Source organism: Acipenser ruthenus, chromosome 38 (genome assembly GCF_902713425.1).
Source record: "Acipenser ruthenus chromosome 38, fAciRut3.2 maternal haplotype, whole genome shotgun sequence".
In the NCBI taxonomy this organism is placed as follows: Eukaryota; Metazoa; Chordata; class Actinopteri; order Acipenseriformes; family Acipenseridae; genus Acipenser; species Acipenser ruthenus.
The window spans coordinates 2,500,085-2,525,124 of NC_081226.1; the positions used below are offsets into that span (position 1 = coordinate 2,500,085).

At 39.6% G+C, this 25,040-nt stretch overlaps 3 protein-coding genes across 5 annotated transcripts; 2 read left to right on the top strand and 1 right to left on the bottom strand.

Annotated features, from left to right (window-relative positions):
• Positions 1–3,983: 3,983 nt before the first annotated feature.
• LOC117433566 (TRPM8 channel-associated factor homolog) lies at positions 3,984–12,049 on the top strand. The gene is made up of 10 exons (XM_059009151.1): positions 3,984–4,064; positions 4,798–5,426; positions 6,989–7,503; positions 8,122–8,423; positions 9,138–9,312; positions 9,452–9,546; positions 9,733–9,946; positions 10,036–10,275; positions 10,843–11,180; positions 11,522–12,049. Exons 2-10 carry the CDS (start codon positions 4,810–4,812, stop codon positions 11,771–11,773), a joined length of 2,748 nt encoding a protein of 915 aa, XP_058865134.1. The 5' UTR covers positions 3,984–4,064; positions 4,798–4,809; the 3' UTR covers positions 11,774–12,049.
• A 4,681-nt stretch (positions 12,050–16,730) lies between these two features.
• LOC131707078 (cyclin-dependent kinase 11B-like) lies at positions 16,731–20,872 on the bottom strand. 3 transcript variants are annotated; one of them, XM_059009194.1, is made up of 5 exons: positions 19,878–20,872; positions 18,932–19,016; positions 18,203–18,294; positions 17,624–17,692; positions 16,731–17,324 (listed from the first exon to the last, which is right to left on the bottom strand). In XM_059009194.1, the coding sequence occupies exons 1-5, from the start codon at positions 19,884–19,886 to the stop codon at positions 17,139–17,141; spliced, it is 441 nt and encodes a 146-aa protein (XP_058865177.1). In that variant the 5' UTR covers positions 19,887–20,872; the 3' UTR covers positions 16,731–17,138. The 3 variants fall into 3 exon arrangements, with proteins under 3 accessions (XP_058865177.1, XP_058865178.1, XP_058865179.1); XM_059009195.1 differs by having other exon boundaries at positions 16,732–17,324; positions 18,932–19,039; positions 19,878–20,869; XM_059009196.1 differs by lacking the exon at positions 18,932–19,016 and having other exon boundaries at positions 16,732–17,324; positions 18,203–18,298; positions 19,878–20,335.
• Positions 20,873–20,981: 109 nt separating this feature from the next.
• LOC131707071 (zinc finger protein 239-like) lies at positions 20,982–25,022 on the top strand. The gene is made up of 4 exons (XM_059009177.1): positions 20,982–21,162; positions 22,435–22,465; positions 22,652–22,837; positions 23,325–25,022. The coding sequence occupies exons 2-4, from the start codon at positions 22,456–22,458 to the stop codon at positions 24,107–24,109; spliced, it is 981 nt and encodes a 326-aa protein (XP_058865160.1). The 5' UTR covers positions 20,982–21,162; positions 22,435–22,455; the 3' UTR covers positions 24,110–25,022.
• The last annotated feature ends 18 nt before the right edge of the window (positions 25,023–25,040 follow it).

A 25,040-nucleotide genomic window follows, 5' to 3' on the forward strand; every position in this document is an offset into this window, starting at 1 on the left:
AATGGCATTTTCAGGTTCCTTGGAAGGCCCTGTTGTAGTTCTAAAAAAGTGTGGTCCATTTATTTTTTAATTTTTAGGATTATTTTATATAGATTTTAAATATTAGTCCCAAATTAAAGTTATTTCATTGAATATAAACTTGAATTCTTTTAAAATCCATTTTCTACCTCTCTGATCTTTAACATGATTACTGGTTCCCATCCCTTATTCAGAGAATCATTTGATTTTTTTGTTTTAAGTTAATTCAGATGCAAATATTTTGACGCTCCACTGTAGATCAGCTGCTACATCCTGGTAACCTGGCTGAAGTTCCTGTGATCTGATTGCAGGGGTGTTGGCCGACAGCAAAACCATACCCTGTACAAATATTTGCATTCCGTTTTGTTTCTCGAAACAAAGGAGATGTTTGTCATTGATACTGCCAACATCTGTAAATACAGTACAAACCTGCAATACAAGTTTAATTTATGATGGGTTTGCTTTTTAAACAATTGATTTAATGTACCTTCCCTAACAGAAAACCCAATTGGAATCCCATTATGATCCCTTTGTTACCTTTAGCAGAACCACCCCCAAACCAATAAATTACACCCTGTGTGTTATTGTAAAAACTTATTAGCACTGTGTATTCATTCATACCTGCTGCAGGAACCACCTCCTTCACACCCCCTCAAATTTACAATAAACCAATTCATTTCTGACCACATTCCAATCGTTTTATCAGGGAGGGGAGTCTTACCCCAGCCCTGCCATTTTCAAGCACATCAAAAACAAACAATATTCACATGTGCAGGGCCTGATCAAAAATGATCAAACTGATGTTACCTTTTAGGCTTATTGATACAGGGGCCAACGTACTAGATGCTAAAATATCGACAGAACTTAAAAGCAGTGACTTACAACGGCAAAAGTCAAAGCAGTTTTAATAAACCGTTTTCTCTAAAGAATTGAGATGTCATTAAAGCAGAGCAAAGGAATGTATTCATGAGTCAGACACTCCTTTGATGGCACGGGTTACTGCAATTAGTTTGTCCAAAACTATTAAACACTCTGCTGCATTAGGAAATACTAAACTATAATTCAATATGTTTGGCATGTACAGTTATGGCCTAAAGAGTCTACCAGCATCCATGTTCAAACCCAGCCCATCAGAGAGGGGAAGGAGAAAAATAGGTTGGGTTGCTCTTTATTCAAATAAGAAATGATGCGCACTTCCACTACTGTACACACTGCCTGCTCAAAGCACCCACACTGCACAGCCTGCTCTCTCTCGCTCATCAAGTTCCACAGCCTTTTGCCTGGAATCCAAGGTAAGCTTTGTCTGTCTGAATTATTATTAATGTTATTAGAAATCATTCTACGGTTGATAAGCATTCCTACAATTGAAATGAGAGTTGCAGAACCTCCCTTGTAATTCAACACCAACAACATGTTCTCCAGCACCTGTTCAATGATGTTACATCAAATAAAAAAGTGACTGAATATTATTAATTTTTCATATGTACTGTGTATGTCTCAGTTGCTTTATAGAGTATATGAAAGGGTGATGAAATTATCTGACACTAACCTCATATCATAATTGTCTTGTACTGATGCAAATCAGTACTATTACAACTGCTAGAAAGAACTTGTCAAAAAGGAATCGTGTAGCTTGTTTTGAAATGTTCATTATTTCCTGCAGCACAGTGATTATATACAGGATTTACCAATAAGTACCAGTAGCTTAACATGTGTATGTGGTCTACACACGAAAACGATTAGTCATAGGATCACAGTGATTTGCTTGTGGTGCTGTTTTGCACATCATTTTCATGTGTGACGAGTATACAGATTTTTCGTTTTGTGGAATCATAACTATCTATTCAAAGGCACAGATTGTAATGTGCATCTTTCAAAACATCATCAGCCTGCAGATGTCTTCTAAGCTACAAGAAGGATGAAGCAAAAACACTAGCTTTTCAATATAGTGTTTATCTGTGTATGTAAAAATAATGTGATGTCTTGTAACAATTGTAAGTCGCCCTGGATGAGGGCGTCTGCTAAGAAATTATTTGTTTATTTAGCAGACGCCTTTATCCAAGGTGACTAACAGAGACTAGGGTGTGTGAACTATGCATCAGCTGCAGAGTCACTTACAATTACATCTAACTAGAAAGACAGAGCACAAGGAGGTTAAGTGACTTGCTCAGGGTCACACAATGAGTCAGTGGCTGAGGTGGGATTTGAACCGGGGACCTCCTGGTTACAAACCCTTTTATTTAACCACTGGACCACACAGCCCATCATCATCATCATCATCATCATCATCATCATCATCATCATCATCATCATCATCATCATCATCATCATCATCATCATCATCATCATCATCATCATCATCATCATCATCATCAGTAGAGCTATGGCCAAACGTGTTGCATCACCGAGCATTTTAAAACAAACAAACAAACCAAAAAACTATATGAACATAATTTAGACCTTTTATGTAACATAATGTAATCAAATAAACTACAAAATGATATCTCAAAAGTCTGCCTGAAGCCTATTATTCCACACAGATATGAAACACTAACCCTACATGTCATAAAACCATATATTCAAAAAACAACAACAAAAAAATGCAATATTTATTGGGTTTAGGGAAGAAACCTGTATGGCCTGTAAATAAGTTTGCTGTTTGTTCTGTTTTAATTTGAAATACACTGGGTGTATCAAGTTAAAATACACAGGGTGTGGTAGGGATTATGAATCACGTCACTGAAGATTCAGACAGGTAATGGAAATGAACAGGGATGTGTGGGAAACATTCTTAACTGCGTCAGAGGGTGAACAAGAATTTCATTATTATTATTATTATTATTATTATTATTAGTATTATTATTATTATTATTATTATTATGTATTTATTTGTTATTGTTTTTTTTTTTTTTTTTTCTTTTTTTTTTCTAAATCCCTATGTATAATACTCCATTAAAAATCCGATCGCGGTTCCCGGTGCGATTTCGCGGAATGTACCCTTGGTTGCAGAATTATTGATTAGTACTGATAAGAACAAATTTAAGTTTTTGTAAACATTCCATAAGTTGGCGCACTGAGATTTTTGAATACCTGTGCTTTGTTTATCTTGCTCAACCCCCACTTAGGAAAAACAAACTACTCATTTTAGACACTGACGTGCTGTGACTGTTAAAATCTAGAGCTAAAACTGATAAATTTCTTAAGAGCAAACATGTGTCTGGAGGCAAAAGCCACAAAGGAAATAAAACAGCCGCTGCTCGTGCTCGGGAATACCCAGAAATGTGAGGACAGAAGTAAACTGCAGACCGTGCTTGTCGTTTCTGAAGAAACTATCAGAGCCCAGTTTTCTTTACTTCAATAGGAAAGCATAACTTCAAACACGTGACACACTGTCCTGAGAAAATGGAGAACATTTTTTTAAATTATTATTTTTATTTTTCTTTCAGTCAATTTTATTCAGAATCAACACTATTTGAAAGAATATGACATTTGAGGGAATTGTTTTTAGCATGTACTGTAATAAACTTTGAAAACAGCCCTATAAAAAAAATATATAAAAAAATAAGCGGGTTGGTTTTAACTTTTAAAAGGCTACTAGAGAATTCAAGCATTTCTGTTGCAGAAATCGTGGACCGTTGCTGCAGAATTTGGAAACATATGCAGCACTTTTCATGGGGGACTAAATGTAGTTGATGTAAAATAAGGGCTCTGCTTTTTCAGTTTGCTTTATTATGAAGGTAACACCACCCCAAGCTTGGAAAATCCAACCCTGTGACAGGGCAGACGCCCTGCACATGTAAATAGTGTATTTTTATTTGGATTGTAAATTAAGTTGAAATTCACAAGTGTGTGCTAGACATGGCAGGGCTGGGAGTTTGAATCTCATTGTAATGAAACAGGTGTGGCCAGGTGTTAATTGATTAATTGGCTGTCGATTAACCCTGGACATCGTCAATAAAGGAAAAGCCAGAGCCTTTGTTCATTCTACGTCTCAGCAAACAGAGATGAATTTGTGGGAAACTCTGCCGGCTGCAGTGTGAAGCAGGGTGAGCAATGGGTTATCACTGTATGTAGACTGGGATAACCACAACTGTAAGACAGGGGTTCATTTAGATCAGGGCTTCTCAAACCCGGTCCTCTGGACACCATGTGTCTTCTGGTTTTCATTCCAACTGAGCTCTCACTTACTTAACTAAACCTTTAATTGAACTAATAATTTGCCCAAATTAAGCCTTTTTTTAATTGTTTTCACCTCTTAAGCAGATGGAGAGTTCAAGTTAACTCTGAAATTGTATAAGTAACTTGAAATGTGCAATTTTGTAGGAGCTGAGAACAATTAAAAAGGTCTACTTAAGCAAATTATTAGTTCAAGTAAGGATTTAGTTAAGTAATTGAAAGCTCCGCTGGCATGAAAACCGGACACATGGGGGTCCCGAGGATTCTATTCTCACTCAGTTTATTTGGGTTGGGCAGAAGGTTCCTGGAGTGGGACCCTCCTTTTAGTGGAGGTAGCGCTCAGCCGCCTGCAGGCCAACTTTGTTTTATTGGTTGTGTGTGTTCAGTCTTTTTATTTTGAATTTTTATTGTAAATAAAGATCACAACCTCAAGTCTCTCTCCTATCTGTTAGGGAATAGACCCTTACTAAATCTATTCTTTTCTGTTGTGCGGCCTCAAAGTAATAATATAACAGGAAACTGTAAGGCAGTGAGAATAATTGCTAATTACTAGAACAGTAAATGGATTCATTTGTCAACAATATGAACTTTGTGTTTCTACAGGGCAGCTGAAGAATGGAGTGTATAGCTGACTATGCAAAACTACTGGCTGGGGTGGAAAAACTAGACTTCACCGGCCAACAGAACCCTTGTGATCTCGCCCTAACAGGAGACGATGCATTTCCTATAGCCATGAATGACAAAGGCCAGGTCTTGATAGCCGCTTCCAAGTATGGCAAAGGCCGCATGGTGGTCCTGGGCCACGAATCTTATTTGGTTGACCACAAGCTCTCCTGGTTTGTCATTAATGCTATCAAGTGGCTCAAGCCAACACCCGATGCTGTTATTGGAATCCAAGCAGACCTCGCCTTCATAGCCAACAATCTGATTTACACAGGAGACAAGGTGCAGTTAAGCGACTGCTTCTCTGATAGCATGGGGGTCTACTGCACCAGCGCCTATGATGAGGAGCATGCCGACAGGCTCATCGCGTTTGTCAAGCAGGGAGGTGGCTTGTTGATAGCCGGCGAGGCCTGCCAATGGTCCGGCGATAACTGCGGCCAGCATCCTTTCACCAGTTTCCCCGGCAACAAGATCACTAGCGTGGCTGGTATTTATTTCACTTCTAATACCGCTGAATGTGGACTCTGTCCAGTGGACAGAAAGATACCTGTAAGCTGGCTGTCGGTCGTGTAAGTATATTCTATCATTTATATGTTTTATAATAATAATTTTTTACTAGTGTTTTTTTTGTTTGCAATTACTTGTAATCTGATATATCTATCTATAGTGATTAGAAAGTTCAATGCTATGGTCAAAAGTTTTGCATTACCTAGAATTTTATAATTGAGACAATTAACAACAACAAAAAACAAACTATTAACACAATTTATATCTTTCATTTAATCCAGGAAATCACTAAATGATATTGCAAAAGACTACCGGAAGCCATAATAGTAGTATAGTATTTCATGTTCGATTCAATTTGTCAAACTACAAAGCAGTAATTCAATATGTTAACGTAACATTATTCAGCAGGTTTAATTTGACTTCATGAAGCAAAATTTGTTAATGTTATAGGGTGATGGAAAATCTTTGGCCATAGCTATGTATTGTGAAAGGGCACCCCTAGTGGTTGGAAGTAGGCGGCTCATTTCAAGTAGGGACCCGTGTGTGCAGGTGGAGGCAGACAGACAAAGCAAGACTCTTTAGAGCAGGGGTGCCCAATCCTGGTCCTGGACGGCCGATGTCCCTCCTGGCTTTTGTTGCAACTGTGCCCTAAATTACTTAATTGGACCAATCAAGCCCTTATTAGAAGCTTAATTGGTCCAATTAATCCATTTAGTGTACAGTTTGGACAAAAACCAGGAGGGCATCGGCCCTCCAGGACCAGGATTGGGCACCCCTGCTTTAGAGTAAAACGCTATTGCGCTCGTTTGTGTTTAGCACTCTCTAGTGCGCTGCTCCAAAATAACAGAATATGATTTCTTCATATAATAAACAAACAAAAAACCTGTGCCGGAATATACTTTACCTAAACAGAGAACTGCCATAACTAATGAGGAGAGCTATTCCCTTTACCTCAACAAAACAAAACAAAAAACACAGTTCAAAATTGCTGAAGAACACAAGATAACATTGAACAAAAAAGAAAGAAAGAAAAGCACTCTGACCTCTTTACAAACTTTCAGCACAAATCACGTTTTGCTTCCTCTCCTCAAACTCCCTCTCCCCTTTGTCTTCCAGCTTGCTCTTTTATATTGTCTACAGCTGGGACCCTTAAATTGGATGTTAATGATCTAGCTATAGCCAATTTTCCCACAACCATTTATTTAAGAATCCTCATAATACTGGCCACTAGTGGTCATTACATGTCCTACAGGAAAAATACATTAGATTAGTCTATTATTCTGTTGATGGTGCTAATGCCTTACCCCGTCACTAATATACTCTGCACATTTTTGGTTCAAGCTGTGTTGAACAGGCTATGCTATTGTTTTCTCATTCCATTAAACACAATTGTTGGATATTCAGAACCACTTAAATAAACCCTATTCACAAGCCACTACCGCAAACACTGACCTAATCCCCATTGAAATGATCATAAATCCATGAATGTCATTCATTAGGTAAAGTTCTCTTGAAAGACAATAAGCATTTAAATACCCAACAGCAACCATCAACACCAAAACATGCCAAAGGCACCATGATAAATAAACGTCTGTCTGATTGTTTTCTCTTCTGTCACAACCAGACAAGGGATGGACTTCAAAGAAGATCTAGAGTTCCTACTGAATGGGGTGACTCAGTTTGAGTTAAATGGCAGTGGAACCCCCTCTTCTGTGCTGGTCCACGGGCCGATGGCTTTCCCCATTGCCCTGGATGAGCACAACCAGGCCTTCATAGCGGGGGCTCGTTACGGGAGGGGCCGGGTCATTGTGATGACGCACGAGGGCTTGATGTCTCACGCTCCGCTGAAGCCTTTCCTCTTCAACGCCATGCGGTGGCTCGATGGGGGCCGCAGGGGCCAAATCGGCTTTCACCCCCAAATCCAGTCAGGCCCAGCTCTGTACAGCCAGGATGGCTTCACCTGCGAGCTGACTGATTTCAAAGAAGGCCTGAGCGTCTACTGCTGCACCTCCTACAGCAGCCAACATGCATCGGAAATCCACGAGTTTGTGGCAGAGGGAGGGGGTCTGCTCATCGGTGGTCACGCCTGGAATTGGTCGTACCAACACATAGATCAAAATGTGCTGGTCGATTACCCAGGTATTGCTACTTCAGGCATTATTATTATTATTATGAATTGGTTATTTAGCGGACGCTTTTATCTAAAGCAACTTACAGAGACTAGGGGGTGAACTATGCGTCAACTGCTGCTGCAGAGTCAGTTGTAATAGGACCTCGGTTTTACGTCCCATCCGAAGGACAGAGCACAAGGAGATGAAGTGACTTGCTCAGGATCACGCACAGTGAGTCAGTGGCTGAGCCGGGAATTGAATAGGGAACCTCCTGGTAACAAGCCCCTTTTCTTTAACCACTTGACCACCAAGCCTTCTAACCTAGCATAGGATGTGGACTGTAATCTCAGTAAAATTCAGAACAAAAAGTAGGACGAATTACTGTGTATTTACATAGATACTTAGTAAATACATGTGTACTTACACAATTAGTGTTATTATGCATAGTTACAATGTACTTGATGTGTAAATTATTTTGCATAATATAACCTTATCCCATTTCTGATAATTGTGTGCTTGCATATATCGTGCAAAAAGATTGACAAGTACATAATAACATTGTAATTATGTGTTACTACACATAATTGGAGACCCGTGAAGTGTTACCAGCCTTTCTCATTCCCAACATTTTTTATGCTCTTCTCAGGCAACCAGATCCTCAACAGATTTGGGTTAGGCATCCTCTCCTCAACCCTTGAGGGTCGTACTTACAAAGCCCCAGAATCCGTCGAGCACGCCATGAAGGCCTACCATTTTAGGACAATGCTGTCCAAGTTTGCCGAACATGTCCTGGAAGAGAAGGAGTTGGCGGAACATGAGTCGTCTTACTTGAAGAAGCTGGGTCAGGACTGCTCCTCGTTCCTGAGAATGAAGGCAGAGCACAGCCCTTCGTACGATTCCATTCGCCAGCTTCTAACCCAGCTGCTGAAAACGTCGGGGGTCCCTCAGGTTTGAACTTCAACCTTCACCCAGGGGTGTCAAACTCGGCTCCTGGAGGACCACGGTGTCTTCTGGCTTTTGTTCCACTGGAGTGCTCAATTAATTAATTAATTGGTCTAATTATTTGATTAATTGGACAAATTTAACACTTTTCTCCAGGTCTCAAAATGTTTCGCAGCTAGTGCACCTTGAATCAAGTGCGTTTTTTTAAATCAACTGTAAAAATATTAAACATGTTCAATTGAACAAATAATGAAATCAGTTAAGTTCATTGAGAGCTTAAGTCGGAATGAAACCGAGAAGACCCTTGAGGGCTGGAGTTTGGCACCCCATTTGATTTCAAACACAAGCATAGGAAGTCACAGAAAGGATATCACTTTATTCAGAAATACCAGGAACCATCATCAATCAAATGGGTTACTGGAGTAATTCAAAACTCATAGTTGTATATTGAAATCAATCTCATGTTTTGTGTGAGATTGTAATAACAGTACACAAAGTATAATATTGTGTAAATGGTGTGCTAGTAGAGTCTTGATGGACCCAACAACCTTTTCTAGTCCCAGACAAGTTTATATTCCTATTTCCAGGCATCAAGATCAACAAATTTGGGTTAGGCATCTTCTACTCAACTATAATAAACACCCACAACATGAAAGTTGCTATGCTAAAGCCTTGGTCACTTTAATGCTAATATACATGTATGCTACTCTGATCCCTAAGGTGTGCGATGAGTGTCCAGTGAAAGACTTCAAGGACAATGTTCTGCTCAACCTGGGCATGGAGCTCTACAACGTGACCCCTGATCCAGATGCCATTCTTCATTATATTATCAAAGACATGCCCAACCTGCCAACTGTGTCTGGCGTACAAGTTCGAGTTGATGCAACAAATGAAGGTAACTCAAACAGCGGGGGCCCTATTGCTAAAGTTTTAATTCGGCATTGTACCGAGAGCCCTGCTACTATATAAATAGATAGAAAATCTACTTGATGATTTTCTTCTGAGTCTCTTTATTGATTTCTTTTTTGGAATAGCTGATGAACTTTGGAGAAGTACAGGCCTTTTTCTTCCTCCCGGGAAGCCCACACACATTTACGTTCCCTCAAAACTGGTTGGATGCAACTTCAAGGTAAGATTCAATTACAAATACATGGCATCACAGTTGATGCGTTGTTAAAACAGTGACAGTGGCTAACTCTATCATGCTAGGTGCTGTTTTAGAGCAATCTGCTGGCTTTATCATGCTGTTGGAAACTGTGGGTTCTAATGAATGGGGCTCTGGTGGGAAGCTGATTGGAGTCGTTTTGCATTGCAGGTGCAGATTGGTTGTCAGTGTGATAATCTGAATAACGCAGACGTGCTGAAGCGTGCTCCCGTGGTCACACAGAGGTTTGGGATCGACCAGGAGAAGATTAAGGTTTCCAACTTGTGGGGGGGTCTGATCTACATCATAGTGCCGAAGGGAGCCAAGCTCGGTCCAGTGGATATAACTGTGGAAGAGGCGGTCATGGCTCCCTATTACAAAGGAGGTAAGTACTATAAGCCTCAGTGGTATGGTGTAATCGACCCCAGGTCTGATGGGGTGTAATGAATAATTTTCCACACTGTATCATTGCAGGAGAGACCAGTACCTCGGATTGGCTGCAGACTGTCCGCCACTACCCTGCTCCGTGGGCTGAGTTGGAATTTGATAACATCATCATCTCCATCCCATCTGAGGAAGTGCGCGGTCTAGACAACCCTGACACTCTCGCAACACTGTGGGACAAGATCATGAAAGGCATTGCTGAGCTGGCTGGCATTCCTCACAGATTCCCGAGGAAAGAACGCTATGTGGCTGATGTTCAGATCTCTCATGGCAAGTGTTTATCAGTTTGTTTGGATCATTTATCCATTCGTTTTATTTATTGCTCTATTTATTTAACCAGGAGATTTACACATTGAGACCGAGGCCTCGTTTACAAGGGGGTCCTGGAAAATACAGACGATCACAAAGTATAAAAAAAACATTGCAATGAACAAACAACACAATAAAAACAGTGTGGTTCAAACTTAATCGGCAGCATGCAGAGATCATAGAATAATAGCATTCGCAGGTGGTTCTAAGCAATTCTCTGATATGATCTTTATCAAATTCCACCTTCATACTATAATGGAAACTGTTTCACATCTTTGGGCATTGATATGCAAATGATAATCTCCTCCCCCCTTTCGGAACCACTCTGATTACATTGACAACCGAATTCACTTTGCTAGGAGTGAGGTAGGATTGGGATGTGCCATTGTATTAGCCCAATAACAAACTCCAGGGTGTTCAGATATGATCCAACATGTTATACAATAGCGCAAATGCTATGATAACATTATCGTTAATAGTACCAGATGCCAGAATATGTGATTCATGATTCTTCTTGTCCGGATTTAGGATGGATGCATGCTGGATACCCCGTTATGATGCACCTGTGCTCGGGAAAGGAGATTCTTGACGTTGATATCATAACAAAGAACGGAATATGGGGCGCCATTCATGAGCTTGGCCACAACCAACAGAGAGGGTGCTGGGAGTTTCCTCCACACACCACAGAGGCCACCTGTAACATCTGGTCTGTCTACATTCATGAGACGGTGCTAAATATCCCCAGACACGAAGCTCACGGAAACATGCAACGAGAGATACGGGAGAACACTGTCCGCCAATACCTGGAGAATGGAGCCCAGCTTCAAAACTGGAGTGTCTGGACTGCTTTGGAGACGTACCTTCAGGTAAGCTTGCGTCTTATCTTTTCAGAAAAAAATGGTGTTTAAAATATGAAAAGTTTATGGCCTTGGTACTGCAGTAAAAAAGTCAGCTCACTGGATGGATGGAAAATATTCTTTCAAACAGCTTTTAAAACTGATTTGGTACCCAATTACAAACATAAGGGAGGACCGCTTTTCTTGTTTTGAAATCAACACGTCTATCAATGGATTCATTGAATGATTTTTATTTTATTTTTGTATTACTTCTAAAAGACAATTTCCCCGAGTTCAAATGTAACACATTTGTGCGGAGTCCAGGGGAGGAGTTGTCTGAACCGGCTAACCTTTACGCCTGTGCTCTTTAGTTGCAGGAAGGGTTCGGCTGGGATGCGTTGAAGAAGGTCTACGCAGACTACCATGAGATGAAAACGTTCTGCAATGACAGGGATGGCAAGATGAACATGTGGGCTGAGACCTTTTCCAAAGCAGTAAACAAGAATCTGGCTCCATTCTTCAAAGCCTGGGGGTGGCCCATTAGTGACACAGTGACCAGCAAACTGGCAGCTTTGCCAGAATGGAGCGAGAACCCAATGAACAAGTATACATGTAACATGTAACATGCACCGAATCGTAATCCTGCTTTTGGAATTCGGATAATATTTGTTCCCCCGTACATGCATGTTTGTTTTTTATTTTCATGTACATTATTCCTGTGTAATGCTAGGGCACGGGAGCAGTGTTTGCAGGCTGTTATCATGCTTTATTGTAGTTGAGACTGGACCTGTCAGAGCGGGCTAGGGTTAGGGAAAGTGGTCTTAAAATTAAGGTTTTAGTTGAAAATGCATGGGTATTGACTTGTGTGCAAATAAAGATTACTGTGCTACAAAAAGTAAGGGGTTGCAAATATTCCGAAGGAACATATATTCTTTGACACCGACTAACTAGTTCTCATGAGGTTTAAGATTCTTATACAGCAGGTACTCTGCAAACCTACAGGGGTCATCAGAATCTGCACAAACTTACTGTAATTCTGCAAAGAGGCTGCATGAAGTACAGTTAAAATGAGTCAATGGCTGCAAGTCATAGAAATGTACTTGAAATGCTGAATTATCTATTGCAGATATTTTGAAGCAGGTTTTGTGGAAATGTTTTGCATCACCCAGTAAAATAAAAACGTTGCATCATAAAGTTGAATGAAAGCTGATGAATAATGTTACGTTAACATTTTTAATTACATACCGCTTTGTAGTTTTCCATATACTTAATGACAAACTGACACACATTGAAAAATGTGACATTTCAAGATCTAACATGAAACACTGTACTGCTATTATGGCTTCCGATAACCTTTTATAATATCATTGTGTAGTTTCTTTGATTACATGATGGATAATAGATCTAAATTATGTTAAAATTCTAGGTATAGATACCACAGCTGTAGATACTTGCAATTTTATTGTATGTGTACTAAATGGTGCTTCAAATTCTATTTTACAAATGATCTAATACCACATGCGTTTACTGTAAACTGTAAATACGCCATACGTTTCATGTTGGTCATAATGAAAGTTAAAATACCATTACCTGCAAAACAACTAGACAACCTTGTGACAGTCGGGCAGTTCCTACAGAACAGTACCCTAATCCCAGACACTGGACAATGACCACCCCAGCCCCGTGCACACACACAGAAAAAAAAATAGTTTGAAATGAAATAGAAGCCCAGCAGGGTATAGGTCAATCAAAGATCTAAATAGATCACTTTCTGTTTTGCTTTCTGGAATTTCCAGTGTCACACCCACATGTATTCGTATTCTTTTCCCCCTCGTCATTCAAAATGAAAGTTAAAATGCCTTCATCTATAAATAAAGCTAGTCATTGGATATTCCAGAATGTATTTACAGGTACATGTAACTGGCAGCGTTGTGTGTTGCGCTGCTGTTGCAGATTCTGTCCGCAGACGGTGAGATGAGATGAGGTTAAGAGCTCTATAACCACGAATGCAGCTCTTTTGTATAGTGGTTAAAACGCTTGCTTGGCAGTGCCTAGCCCCCGCCCGGTTATATGCACACCATTATCTTACACTGAATGTTCAAAACAAGGTAAATATTATGCAATTAGTTCTAACATTTAGCCTCCCGTACAAAAGTTTCTCATGGTATATTTGCAGCTTACCATATATTTCAGCATTAATGTCCTATGCAGTGGTCATTACCTGCTAGATAATTGAGCACAGAAAGGTGCATATGACGCTGTTCTACGTGGTTACAACCACGCACCGTGCTAAACCTGGTTCAGCCCCATTATTATACATGACTTTATAATCTACACAGACCATCTTACATTAAAATATTAAACACATTTACACAATCGTCTCCACTCAGCCTTGTGTGACTCTATGAAATGTAACTGTTATATGTGAAGTAAACTGCAAATCAAATGTGCTTATTTTTTGGGGTATATCAAACCATTTTTTACTGGAACTTAAACCCATCTTTAATGACCGGGTCCGTTCTTGTGTTGTGGTCACATTCATAGGTTCTTGGTCAAAGGTCGCTTAACCGGTTCTGTTGCGGTCAAAACACGAAAATGCACCCAATGGGGTGTTTACATAACAGCTGAAAAGAGAAAACATTGAGGACCACAAAATAAAAGCTTTGAGTCTAAGGCGGCTGCCCTGCTCTAGTTACAACTCTGGCTGGAAGTGTAACTACACTATGAATGTTTATCCCCACCCAAATTAAAAAAAAATGCATACATTACCTGTTTAACAGGAACAAGTACTTACAAATATATAAAGGAGCTTCTGCCTTAACTAGGAGGAATATGCATCTTCTAAGACTAAGACACATTTTGCAATGGATGTCTTCAAATCTTTGAAGTCGCTTGACACGTTTAACTTCAGTTTCATGGAATTAATCAAGAAATGACTGTGGTAATTGTTCTTTATTTTTTAGAGGATTTGTTGGACGATAATTTCTTTTGCCTGAGTGATATTTACTGGAACAGAGTTAACGTTGCCTTTTGTTTTCTGGGTCCAGTTTTTTTTGTTGATCTGCCTCAGTGCAGGTCTTCAAGAGAGAAGCAGGATCTGCTGTGGCAGGTTTAAATGCAATTGCTCGGTCAAAACATGCCTATCCATTTTCTACCCAGGCGCTTGCTGGTGTGTCATTTTGTTTCTAGATGGCAGGTATTTTGTCTGTGCAATGTCGGTGAACGGCACAGAAATACAGTTCACAAAGAAAGCACTGTCAAAAGATGCAAGATTAGAACTACTGATGGTTTGGTCCCAAGTAAGTATGTGCCATTTTTTGTAATTTTTTTTTGTTATGAATGAAATTCCTTACAGATCACACAAATTTACCAACAAGATGGTTAAACTAGCTAGTCATTGGATATGCTACTCTTAAAATCTAATTAAGTCTAGTACATTTACACCACTTCAATACATGGTTAAAAGCTATGCAGTATATATAAAGGCAATGAAAACAAGGGATATGATGGCTTCTTTCCATTATCATTATCATTATCATTATCATTATCATTATCATTATCATTATCATTATCATTATCATTATCATTATCATTATCATTATCAAGAATAGCCTACCTAGGACACATACCACTTTCAAATTAGTTCTGCTGATATGAAAATATGACTTCTGTTTAAACATTCTATATTTCAACTCAAGAGCAAGATTTTATTCAAGTTCACTCATTTAAAAAGACCCAGGTTCTGGATACTCGGGTCACAATCTCACGTAGTGTGAAACCACATACCTGGGTCATACTCGGGTTGACCCGGGTCACAGCGATCCATTTATCAAAAGCCGTATGAAATCTGACCCGGGTAGTGCATGCCAGTGTAAAAGGGGCTTTAGACAAAAAATCACCATTAATTTAGCTTTCATACCATCATTTCTATAGCTCCCTTTTCTGTATTACTGGGCACAATTATGCAGACAATAGGGTAAATAACACTTATAATGGGCACTCTAAATAAAAAAAAAAAAACACCTTGCTGATTGCCACTTTTGAAACATGTAAATACAAAGGTCCACGAGACAGTAATGCAACATCCAATTGATTTTAATAAATAGCAATACTAAAACTATATTATTAAAAAGAGTTTCTTCCTTTTCCACCAGATGTTTGGTATCGGAGCTCTCTGCTTCCTGTCGTTAATCTCTCTAGTACTCTACAAAGTCCGAGGCTGCCACATCAGACAGGGCTGTAAGTGGAACCTCTATCCTACAGAACAGGAGAACTATGAAATGGAGCTGGAGGCTGAACTGGTGAAGAGCATGCTGGCCTTCAAAAAGGATCAGATCAAAGACATAGTCATGCAATTTAAAGATGATCTCAAGACAGAAACTAATCCAAGTTTTGATCAGTGTTATGAAATGATGAAACCTTACGCAAACCCAAGGGCAACATAGAGAAGATTATTTCCCCATATAACCAGCTTCTAACAAATCACGATTTACATGTGCATTGGTGGAGTGTTGTGGAGTAATGGGTTACGTTACTGTAAACGGATTACTGTAATCGGATTACATTTATCAATAGCTTGTAACTAATGGTTCCCTTTTTCAGAAAGTGGGAACACATTACAAAAGGTGAAAAATAAGTATTTTTAGGTTCATAAAAAAAGGACCAAGACAAATGCAGAATATAGAAATCAGAAAGTGCAAATCAAAGCGTGTCACATGAATGCTGTTTTTATATCATCTTGCTAGAGAATGGCATCAAAAGAAACAAAAGGGTTTGATTGCTGGATCTCGTGCCTGGGAACAATGACATCAGTTAGGATATAATATCGCACTTTAATGTATATTTAAGAAGCTTTTTAAACTTCCAATACAAAAGACAACCCTTAACGTTGACAAGAGTAGTTCTACATTGTGTCATGCTCTTACCAGATCATACAGTATATTGTGCCAAGTCTATTTAATTTAAAAATTGTTACTATTGGTTCCTTGTGTTTATCTTGGTAGTCAGTGTTGGAAATGCTATTCAAAGTATCTCTGAATATTACCTGAATATTATATATCTTTTTTAAATCTATAAACAAGTCCATATATATTAAATGGTATAAATAATTTTACATACACTATTTTGTAAATAAACTAAAAACAGGGGCTAATCATATGTGCACTACAACACACAATAAATGTTTCTGAAAATGAATGTGGATCCTGGTTTATTTTCTATATACAGATCTATAGGTTGGTCCCTATGCTCAATTTTAACTTGTTCCACTTCAGACCAGTTCAACTAATTTACTGGATCTTCCGATTATTAGAAAACTATTCAGTACCATCAGCCAATCAGCTTTAAGCTCTAGCGGGCTCCTATCAGACGGTAGATGTCTGCTGCCAGGTCAACGCATCACCGGTGAATCAAATTTAAAATCAATCCGTGCAAGTACCAACTTTTCCATTTTGACTTTCAGTACTGAGAACTCAGTCTAACAAAGCTATTGGACAGCAAATACTAAACAAAGACACAGTTGGTCCAAATGTTTTTATTATCCACCAAAACCATCCAATCACAGCCAGTCACCTTGATGGGTGCTCAACATTTTTCAGCAACAAACCTGAGACACAGACAATTCAGTAGTATTGCTCCATTCAGATAACAGGCACTGTTCACAAACTAGAAGCAGCTCTGACAAGGAATTTTTTTTTTTTACTTTTTTCTTAGGTACGCTACAATTGGAACTCATTTAAATCATTTATTTGGGATTTTCTCAGTTAGTTGCTCGAAATGGACTAAACCACTGGTGAGCTGCCATTGACCCACAGAGACTGGCAGAGTGTGGTGAAGGTAAAGCCATGAAAATACTTGCATTTAATAAAGAAATGAATCAGAATTTTTATTTTGTTCAAATATAGATTACATTTATTTTAATATTTCATATCACATTTTAACTACTAACAAAAGAAAACACAAAACCTTGTATAATGTACTGTTTGAAATTTAGCCAATACTGGGTGGTTCCGCTTCACGCATGTTCTTCTCCACTATTTCCATACTGTGCTTCCTTCCTGCAGTACACGACTCCAACATCAAGAGGGCGCTCTCCATCTCGCTAAAATCAAACACCAAGGTGTCATTAGGGTCTTCCGAACCCAATCTCCAGTGCTTCTCCTTATTGGTCGAGATCTTGGGAAATATTAATGAATTTGATATTAATTCATAGTTTCGGTCAATGTACAGTATCAACAACATAAGTACTTTTGTTAATAATGACGCCATCTTGTGACAGCTTGAAAGTACACTTAGTATCCCGGATTCAATTTGAAAGCGAGTTTCAAAACGAAGGAGCTTGAAAACTAAAAGCCCTTGAAAGGTTTTTTAAAATAGAGTTCTTAGAATAACCAAGAGGCCATCATTTGCCAAACCATGAATAGTCTTGCAAGAGAGAAGCAGCATTTTTAAGGAACATCGTTTATATTCTGTACCTCCTCATCTGAAAGTTCTCCTTGGCTGGTGTTGAGGGCAGGCACTGGTTCTGCCTCTCTCACCTCTACCTGAAAACAACAAACCATCAATCACACTCGCTGGCAACACTGCCCTGGCAGACTTGGTGCACATGGTGGGTGCTCGGGTCAGGATCGAGGTGCATTAAAGCTGTGAGGTGCTCTCAATGTGCCCACCTGCATGCAATTCAGACCTGGCAGAGACTGCCAATAGCGCAGGTCACAACATCCCAGTGAGATTTTTTAATCATTAAAATGCAATTTCCTTTCTTTTAGCAGTGAGACCGCTAAAACTGATGCATCTGAAATGAGTCAGGATTTGTGGGGTGGTGTAACTGTGGTTGAACCAGACCTCAATTTAGCACCAACACAGTGGTCTAAGTAAGAGCATGTTGCAATTGACACCACATGTGTGGAATTGTGGTGGTGGTGTTTGGATTAATGTCCATTGATGAAACTCATTTCACTTGTGACCCGAGCAGCTTGATTGGAGCCCAGGGCTCCAGGGGTGAGAGGCTGGGAGACCAGTGCATGGTTTCTCTCTTGTGGGGAGATGCAGACCTCCTGATCAGAAGGGCAGTCCTCCTCCTCCTCCTCCTCCTCCTTCTCTTGACTGGTGTTTAGGGACGGATCACGTTCCTCCCCATTCTCCTCTACCTGCAAACAACCAAACCACGAATCACAATCACTGACAATAAGGAACTTCTGGGTAAGCTATCTAAATGATTCCTTAGGCCCATTTCACGTTATGTGTGTTACAACAACATTAAGGACTCCTTTTTAGTTTTTATAATTTTTAAAAATCTGTATAATGTGAAATAATGTATAATGTGAAATAATGTGATATCTTGTAACAATTGTAAGTCGCCCTGGATAAGAAATAAATAAATAAATAAATAATAATATGTACATCACAAATTGATGCAGACATCTGGAGAATCACTCATCAAGTTGAGATTGAACATTTCATTTCATAATTCTTACTCTATTCTGTACATTCAATGCATATGTTATGATCATCAACTTGCCCTTTGCAGTGATGGAAATAAGACTCCCATTGTGTAGCAGTTTGATTAATTCCTGGTTTTACTATGAGTTTAATGAGACACACCTGAGCTTGTTACCTATCCGCTGGAGCTAATCAAGTTCGTAGTAAAACCTGATGTAACTGCTATGCAACAGGAGTCTTATTTCCATCCCTGTTTTGTCACAGTTATGGCATGTGTCACTTTTTTTTTTTTTTAAACCAAACCTATCCGTTCTGCCTGTGATACACAGTACTTTATACACCTACCTCCTTTTCCATACGATCCCACTCCTTCCCCTGACTGGTGTGGAGCGCAGGGCGAGGGTCTCTCTCACTCTCCTCAGCTACCTGCAAACAGGGAACAGCAAGAACTGCCACAGAACCCTGAGATGGAGTTATTATTCCACTCATTGACCCAATCCAACAGTGGGGTAGGGTAGCAGTGTGGAATAGTGGTTAGGGCTCTGGACTCTTGACCGGAGGGTCGTGGGTTCAATCCCAGCTGGGGGACACTGCTGCTGTACCCTTGAGCAAGGTACTTTACCTAGATTGCTCCAGTAAAAAACCCAACTGTATAAATGGGTAATTGTATGTAAAAATAAGGTGATATCTTGTAACAATTGTAAGTCGCCCTGGATAAGGGCGTCTGCTAAGAAATAAATAATAATAACAGTGCCCTCTACCGGATAGTCTATATAGTGCACCAGGTGTAAACCCTCCGATTGAAACCTGGCGAAACAACTGGCTATTGACAGGCAATAACCTCATGCAATAAACCTAACGCTATTGAATAGTTTGAACTAGAGAGAAAATATTTGAGAACACGTTATGTGTTAAGTTTGTATTTTAGTACGTCATGGACCTGTGAAACAGTAATTCAACACGCAATTATAATTTAGATGACGTTTCATTAAAAATAAAATAACTTTTTTTTTTTTTTTTTAAATGCGCAAAGCACTTTTTTCCCCCAAAACATTTTCATTTGTAGCCGTATGGAGTTTTTTTTTTTAAATTTCAGAACCCCAGTCAATCGAGTATGTGCACTATTCAAAACACAAATGCTGCTTTAGACAACCAAACGTTTAGACAGTTTATCTTCCGTTGTGTTCTCGTGTTTAATGTTATTACATTCACAGCTTCAGTGTGTTTATTTTTTTCTGCACGGTAAACCAGGTGAACTCTTCCTGAAATAGGTTAAACGCATCTTACCTCATACATAACTGTATCAAACGAATTCCAATCGGAGAAAAATATAAATGGTGTCGGCTTTGTAGAAAACAGCAGCTTCTGCCAAGAACTAACAAGCCTATGGAAATCTCTCAGCTGAATCTGCAAACTAATTAGGAGGAGTTAACCCTTTGGTCACCGCACAACCGATTAAACTGCGCGAAAACTGAAAATCTAACCATTTTTTATTGCAAAAAAAAAAAAAAATGACTAGGTACATAACATTAAATAGGGATTTCCTGCTACACGAATTACATCACAAATGTGTACAGTAACGATATATTTTAGACATGTATAACTGTATGAGTTTAAGGATTGTGGAGAAGAGTTTTATTAGTTGGTGGAGCTTGCCAGCGATTTCACGCAGAAGAGACGCCGTACCGCTGTTCTGACTGATGAAGTGACGCTAATCCAGTCCAAAACTGACCGGCCAATGAATAACACTGAACTATGATACACAGATGTCAATAGTTATGGGCCCTGGTTCTTAATGTTATGCCACTAGATTTATTTCCATAAAGATAGCTCATTCTATCACAAAACCGTATGATTACACACACACACACACACACACATACATATTGTAAAGTGTGTGTCACGTTATTCACATCACTTGCTGGCAACAAGCACACCAGCTAGGAATGTCTTTTTACAATACACTATTTTTCAGTTTCAGAAAATCTAAATACACCATGAACAAGCCAGGAACAACGTTGTGCCATTAACCGTGCAGAAGGTAATGAAACTCCAGCCCTATGTTTGCCATTTTGGCTCCTGCTAAGCACGATATTACTACACTATACTGACAATATATTGGCGCCAGAATGACGTCAGTTGCACGTCTCTTATGGACCTCGTGATTAATTTTGTAATTATTGTTTAGTTAGTCCAAAAAAAGGGATCACATCTCATTCTCTTTGTCTATCATCTCTGGAATGATACGGCTACCATTTCATCTATCAACGAACCTCGCCTTGAAATTGATCTGGCAGAAGCGAAATGAAATACAGGCAGGGAAAATGAGTCTGACGTAAAGCTGTCTAGAGCAAACTGAACCACATTAGCCAATGAGAGTCAGAAGTGGGCGGGTTTATGCGGCATTGTCGGAAGGAGAGAACCACAACAAAGCGAGTTGCGTGGTGTGAGATATTTTCAACTATTTAACCTCACCACACGAGTCAGACTCAAAAACACAGTTCTCTTTTATATATTAAAAAAAGATTTACTGAAAAACGCAGTGGAACGCCGTCCTTATATCGTTGTCAAGGTAATAATCGATGTCGATAACGTTACCAACACATAACTGTATTTTACATAGCGATTCTTTTTCGGAGGTATATATTATTATGCATATATGGTAAAACCAAACACAATGTTTACCTTAGTATATTTACAGCCAAACACAATAAAGTAGTATGGTGCGCCATAAATATTAAGTAAAGTATCTAGAAGTTACTGTACTACGTTAAATTCAAATCATTTTAAATGTGGCGTGTAATTTAAGACTGTGGTCTTAATGCTCGCACTTAGGCCTGTAGCGCCTTAAAATACGTTTTTAAATATAACTACCCTCTTTCCCTTTCTCGTAACGACAATAACAGTTATACAAAAGCAATATGTAAATGTCTTCAGCCTGATTTTAAACTACTGACAGCAGTCCTTTTGTATTTTTTGTATTGACAATAAGAAACCCCAAAAGGCTGTTGCCCGCTAGGTCATCTAATTTATTTATTTTTTATTAACTCAAATCCTTGGACAATATTGGAAATATGTAGTCATTTTCTGTTCCACAGTTTAGAGTTAATCTTGAAGTTCTAACACTATAAGAAACTCAATATATCAAACTAAAGGTGTTAGCTAAAATGTTGGTCAGATTTAGTTAGACACATGTTTTCAGAGTTTTTGACTGACAAAAAAAATTATTAATCATTTGATATTTTTTTTTCTCCCGTAACTTTAAGCACTCTATTCCAAGATAAACAGTACTAAAAATAAAGACTGTTTAACATCTCTCGCCCTCTATAATTAATGTTACAAAAAGATTTGTGTGGTCCAGTGGTTAAAGAAAAGGGCTTGTAACCAGGAGGTCCCCGGTTCAAATCCCACCTCAGCCACTGACTCACTGTGTGACCCTGAGCAAGTCACTTCACCTCCTTGTGCTCCGTCTTTCGGGTGAGACGTAATTGTAAGTGACTCTGCAGCTGATGCATAGTTCACACACCCTAGTCTCTGTAAGTCGCCTTGGATAAAGGCGTCTGCTAAATAAACAAATAATAATGTACAATAAATAAATAAATAAATAATACAATATCTACAGCACCTCATCTAGTTTAAGAAGTACAGTTTTGCCCAGAGTGACCAAAACGTTGATGACAAAACATTTTAAACCTTATAAACCTTTTTATATCTACACACCACAACATTCTACCCAAAACATAAGAGTACAAATGGTTTCATTTTTTAAATAGCTGCTTCAGATCAGTTGGTTTGAGATGGATTACAATGTGGGTTCACTAATTCTCTTTCCTTTCACACACAGGTGCTGAAGAGACAGCGGAGGATGGAACCTGGTAAGATTCCAGAACAGAACTGCGCAACAATTCCAAAGCAGGTCCCTGGACTGGAACGTGTTCACATTAAAGAGGAGGTCAATGACCCTGAACTGGAAACTGATCTGATTGCTCGAGATATCAGTGAGATCGGATGTATCCATGTTAAAGAGGAGGCACCTGAACTGGAATGCTGTTCTTTTGCAGAAGACGTCAGTGAGTTAGGATCTGTCCATGTGATGGAGGTACCTGAGCCAGAGTCTGCCTGCATTAAAGGAGAGAGGTCTGAGGACTTACATGCTAATGCTGAAAAGGAGGGAACTGAACTGGGATCCAGTCAGAGGAAGCATCAGCTGTCTAGCAATAAACAGGAGTTATCCAGTCAGATAACATGTAAGTAAAACAGGTATACTGCACTTAAAACAGGACCAAAAACAACAGTGCTGCAATGTGCAAAGTAGAAATAGAAAGAAAAAAGGTCAAGTTTCTTTGTTGATTCCAACAGGATTGTCCTCTACAAGCTGTGGTTTTTGTTTGTCATTATCAGTTGACTTTGTGGAGTGAAGAACTAAGTTCTATTTCTTAGCAGATTATTTATTTCTTAGCAGATGCCCTTATCCAGGGTGACTTACAATTGTTACAAGGTATCACATTATTTTTTACATACAATTACCCATTTATACAGTTGGGTTTTTACTAGAGCAATCTAGGTAAAGTACCTTGCTCAAGGGTACAGCAGCAGTGTCCCCCACCTGGGACTGAACCCACGACCCTCCGGTCAAGAGTCCAGAGCTACAAAGAAGCCATAAAATGGAGGACCCCCCAAAAAATGTATAAGTACTGGCCTATAAACTAACTGTCTCTTCTGTCTTTCTTGTAGTGGCGCATGAAAGTGATTCCTATCCCTGTCCTCACGGCAAAATCTCTTTCACTGGGAGTCAGCACCTTGAGAAGCACATACAGGGCGTGCACCAAGACAAAGACCTTTCAGAGGAGACCCTGTATTGCTGCGTTGAATGCGGAGAGAGCTTCAGTTCGATGGACACCCTTAAAAACCACGTGCGAGGTCATGCAGGAAAGACCCCGCATCGCTGCGACGATTGTGGGAAGAGTTTTAGCCGCTTGGGCCACCTTGTAAAACACCAGAGAATTCACACAGGAGAGACACCCTTTCACTGCACTGACTGCGGGAAGAGTTTCAAAGAGTCTGGCACGCTTAAGAAACACGGGCGAATTCACACAGGAGAGACGCCGTATCACTGCACTGTGTGTGGGAAGAATTTCCGCGAGGCTGGCACTCTTAAAATACACCAGCGAATCCACACTGAAGAAACACCTTACCACTGCACTGAGTGTGGGAAGAGTTTCCGGGAGATGGGGACCCTTAAAAAGCACCAACGCATTCACACAGGCGAGACTCCCTATCACTGTAACGAATGTGGAATGAGTTTCAATCAGTCAGGAACCCTGAAAAAACACCAGCGAATCCACAGTGGGGAGACCCCCTATCACTGTAGCGATTGTGGAAAGAAATTTCGACAGACCGGGGATCTTAAAAAACACCAGAGGATTCACACGGGAGAGACGCCCTACCTCTGCACCGTTTGTGGGAGAAGTTTTCGGGAGTCGGGAACTCTGAAAAAACACCAGAGGGTTCACAGTTGATACAGGAATGGTTCATCTGCTTCTTACCAGAGCACAAAAGGACACTGTGGCTTTGGAGAGAGTCCAGCTATGAGCAGCCACACTAATCCCAGGGCTTAAAGGAATGAGCTGTGAAAATTGGGAACTGAATTTATTTAGCATAGCACGTAGAAGAGTTAGGAGGGGGCTTGATTCAAGTATTGAAAATCCTAAAAGAAGTTGACAAAGCTAAACCTAACAAACACAGGAATCAAGACCAGAGGACACTGTTAAGTGCAGACAGACTTTGAACACTTCTTTACAAAGTGTTCTTTACAAGGGTATGTTGATGTTGAATCATTGGGATCCTTTAAGACCCAACCTGACAAAGCAGGGATGGAAATAGGACTCCCATTGCACAGCAGTTTGATCCATTCCTGGTTTAATAAGACACACCTGAGCTTGTTATCTGTAGACTGTGGCTAATCAAGCTCCCAGTACAACCTGGAATGGGTGAAACTGCTGTCCTATTTCCATCCCTGAATATGGATTCTAAAGCCTTGGTTAGAACTAAGATGCTATGATAGTTATTGCGGGTTACTGCTGTCATTACTTGTGATGTGTTTTTCCCCTTCTTTGCTTATGTGCAAAAGATGATTATTGTAACCCATTGTTTTGTGTCCCTGAGACAACAGCAAATAAATACTTCTGAAATTGCATACTTGTGTAATATAGTGCAAATCCACAGACGTATACAAATGCATGCAGAAGTTAACATGATGAACTTTTTACATGTAGACGTGATTAAACACACTTCAAAGTGCAGCTGTTACCTGCTGGTTGTTGTCCCCTTTCTCTTCACATAGAAAAGCAATTAAAAAAGATGCTATGCTTTAAGAAAAAAAATGAATCCAGTAAGAATTGAACTCGGGTAATTCATCTGCCTGGCACCCCGTCTGAAAACTGCAGCGAG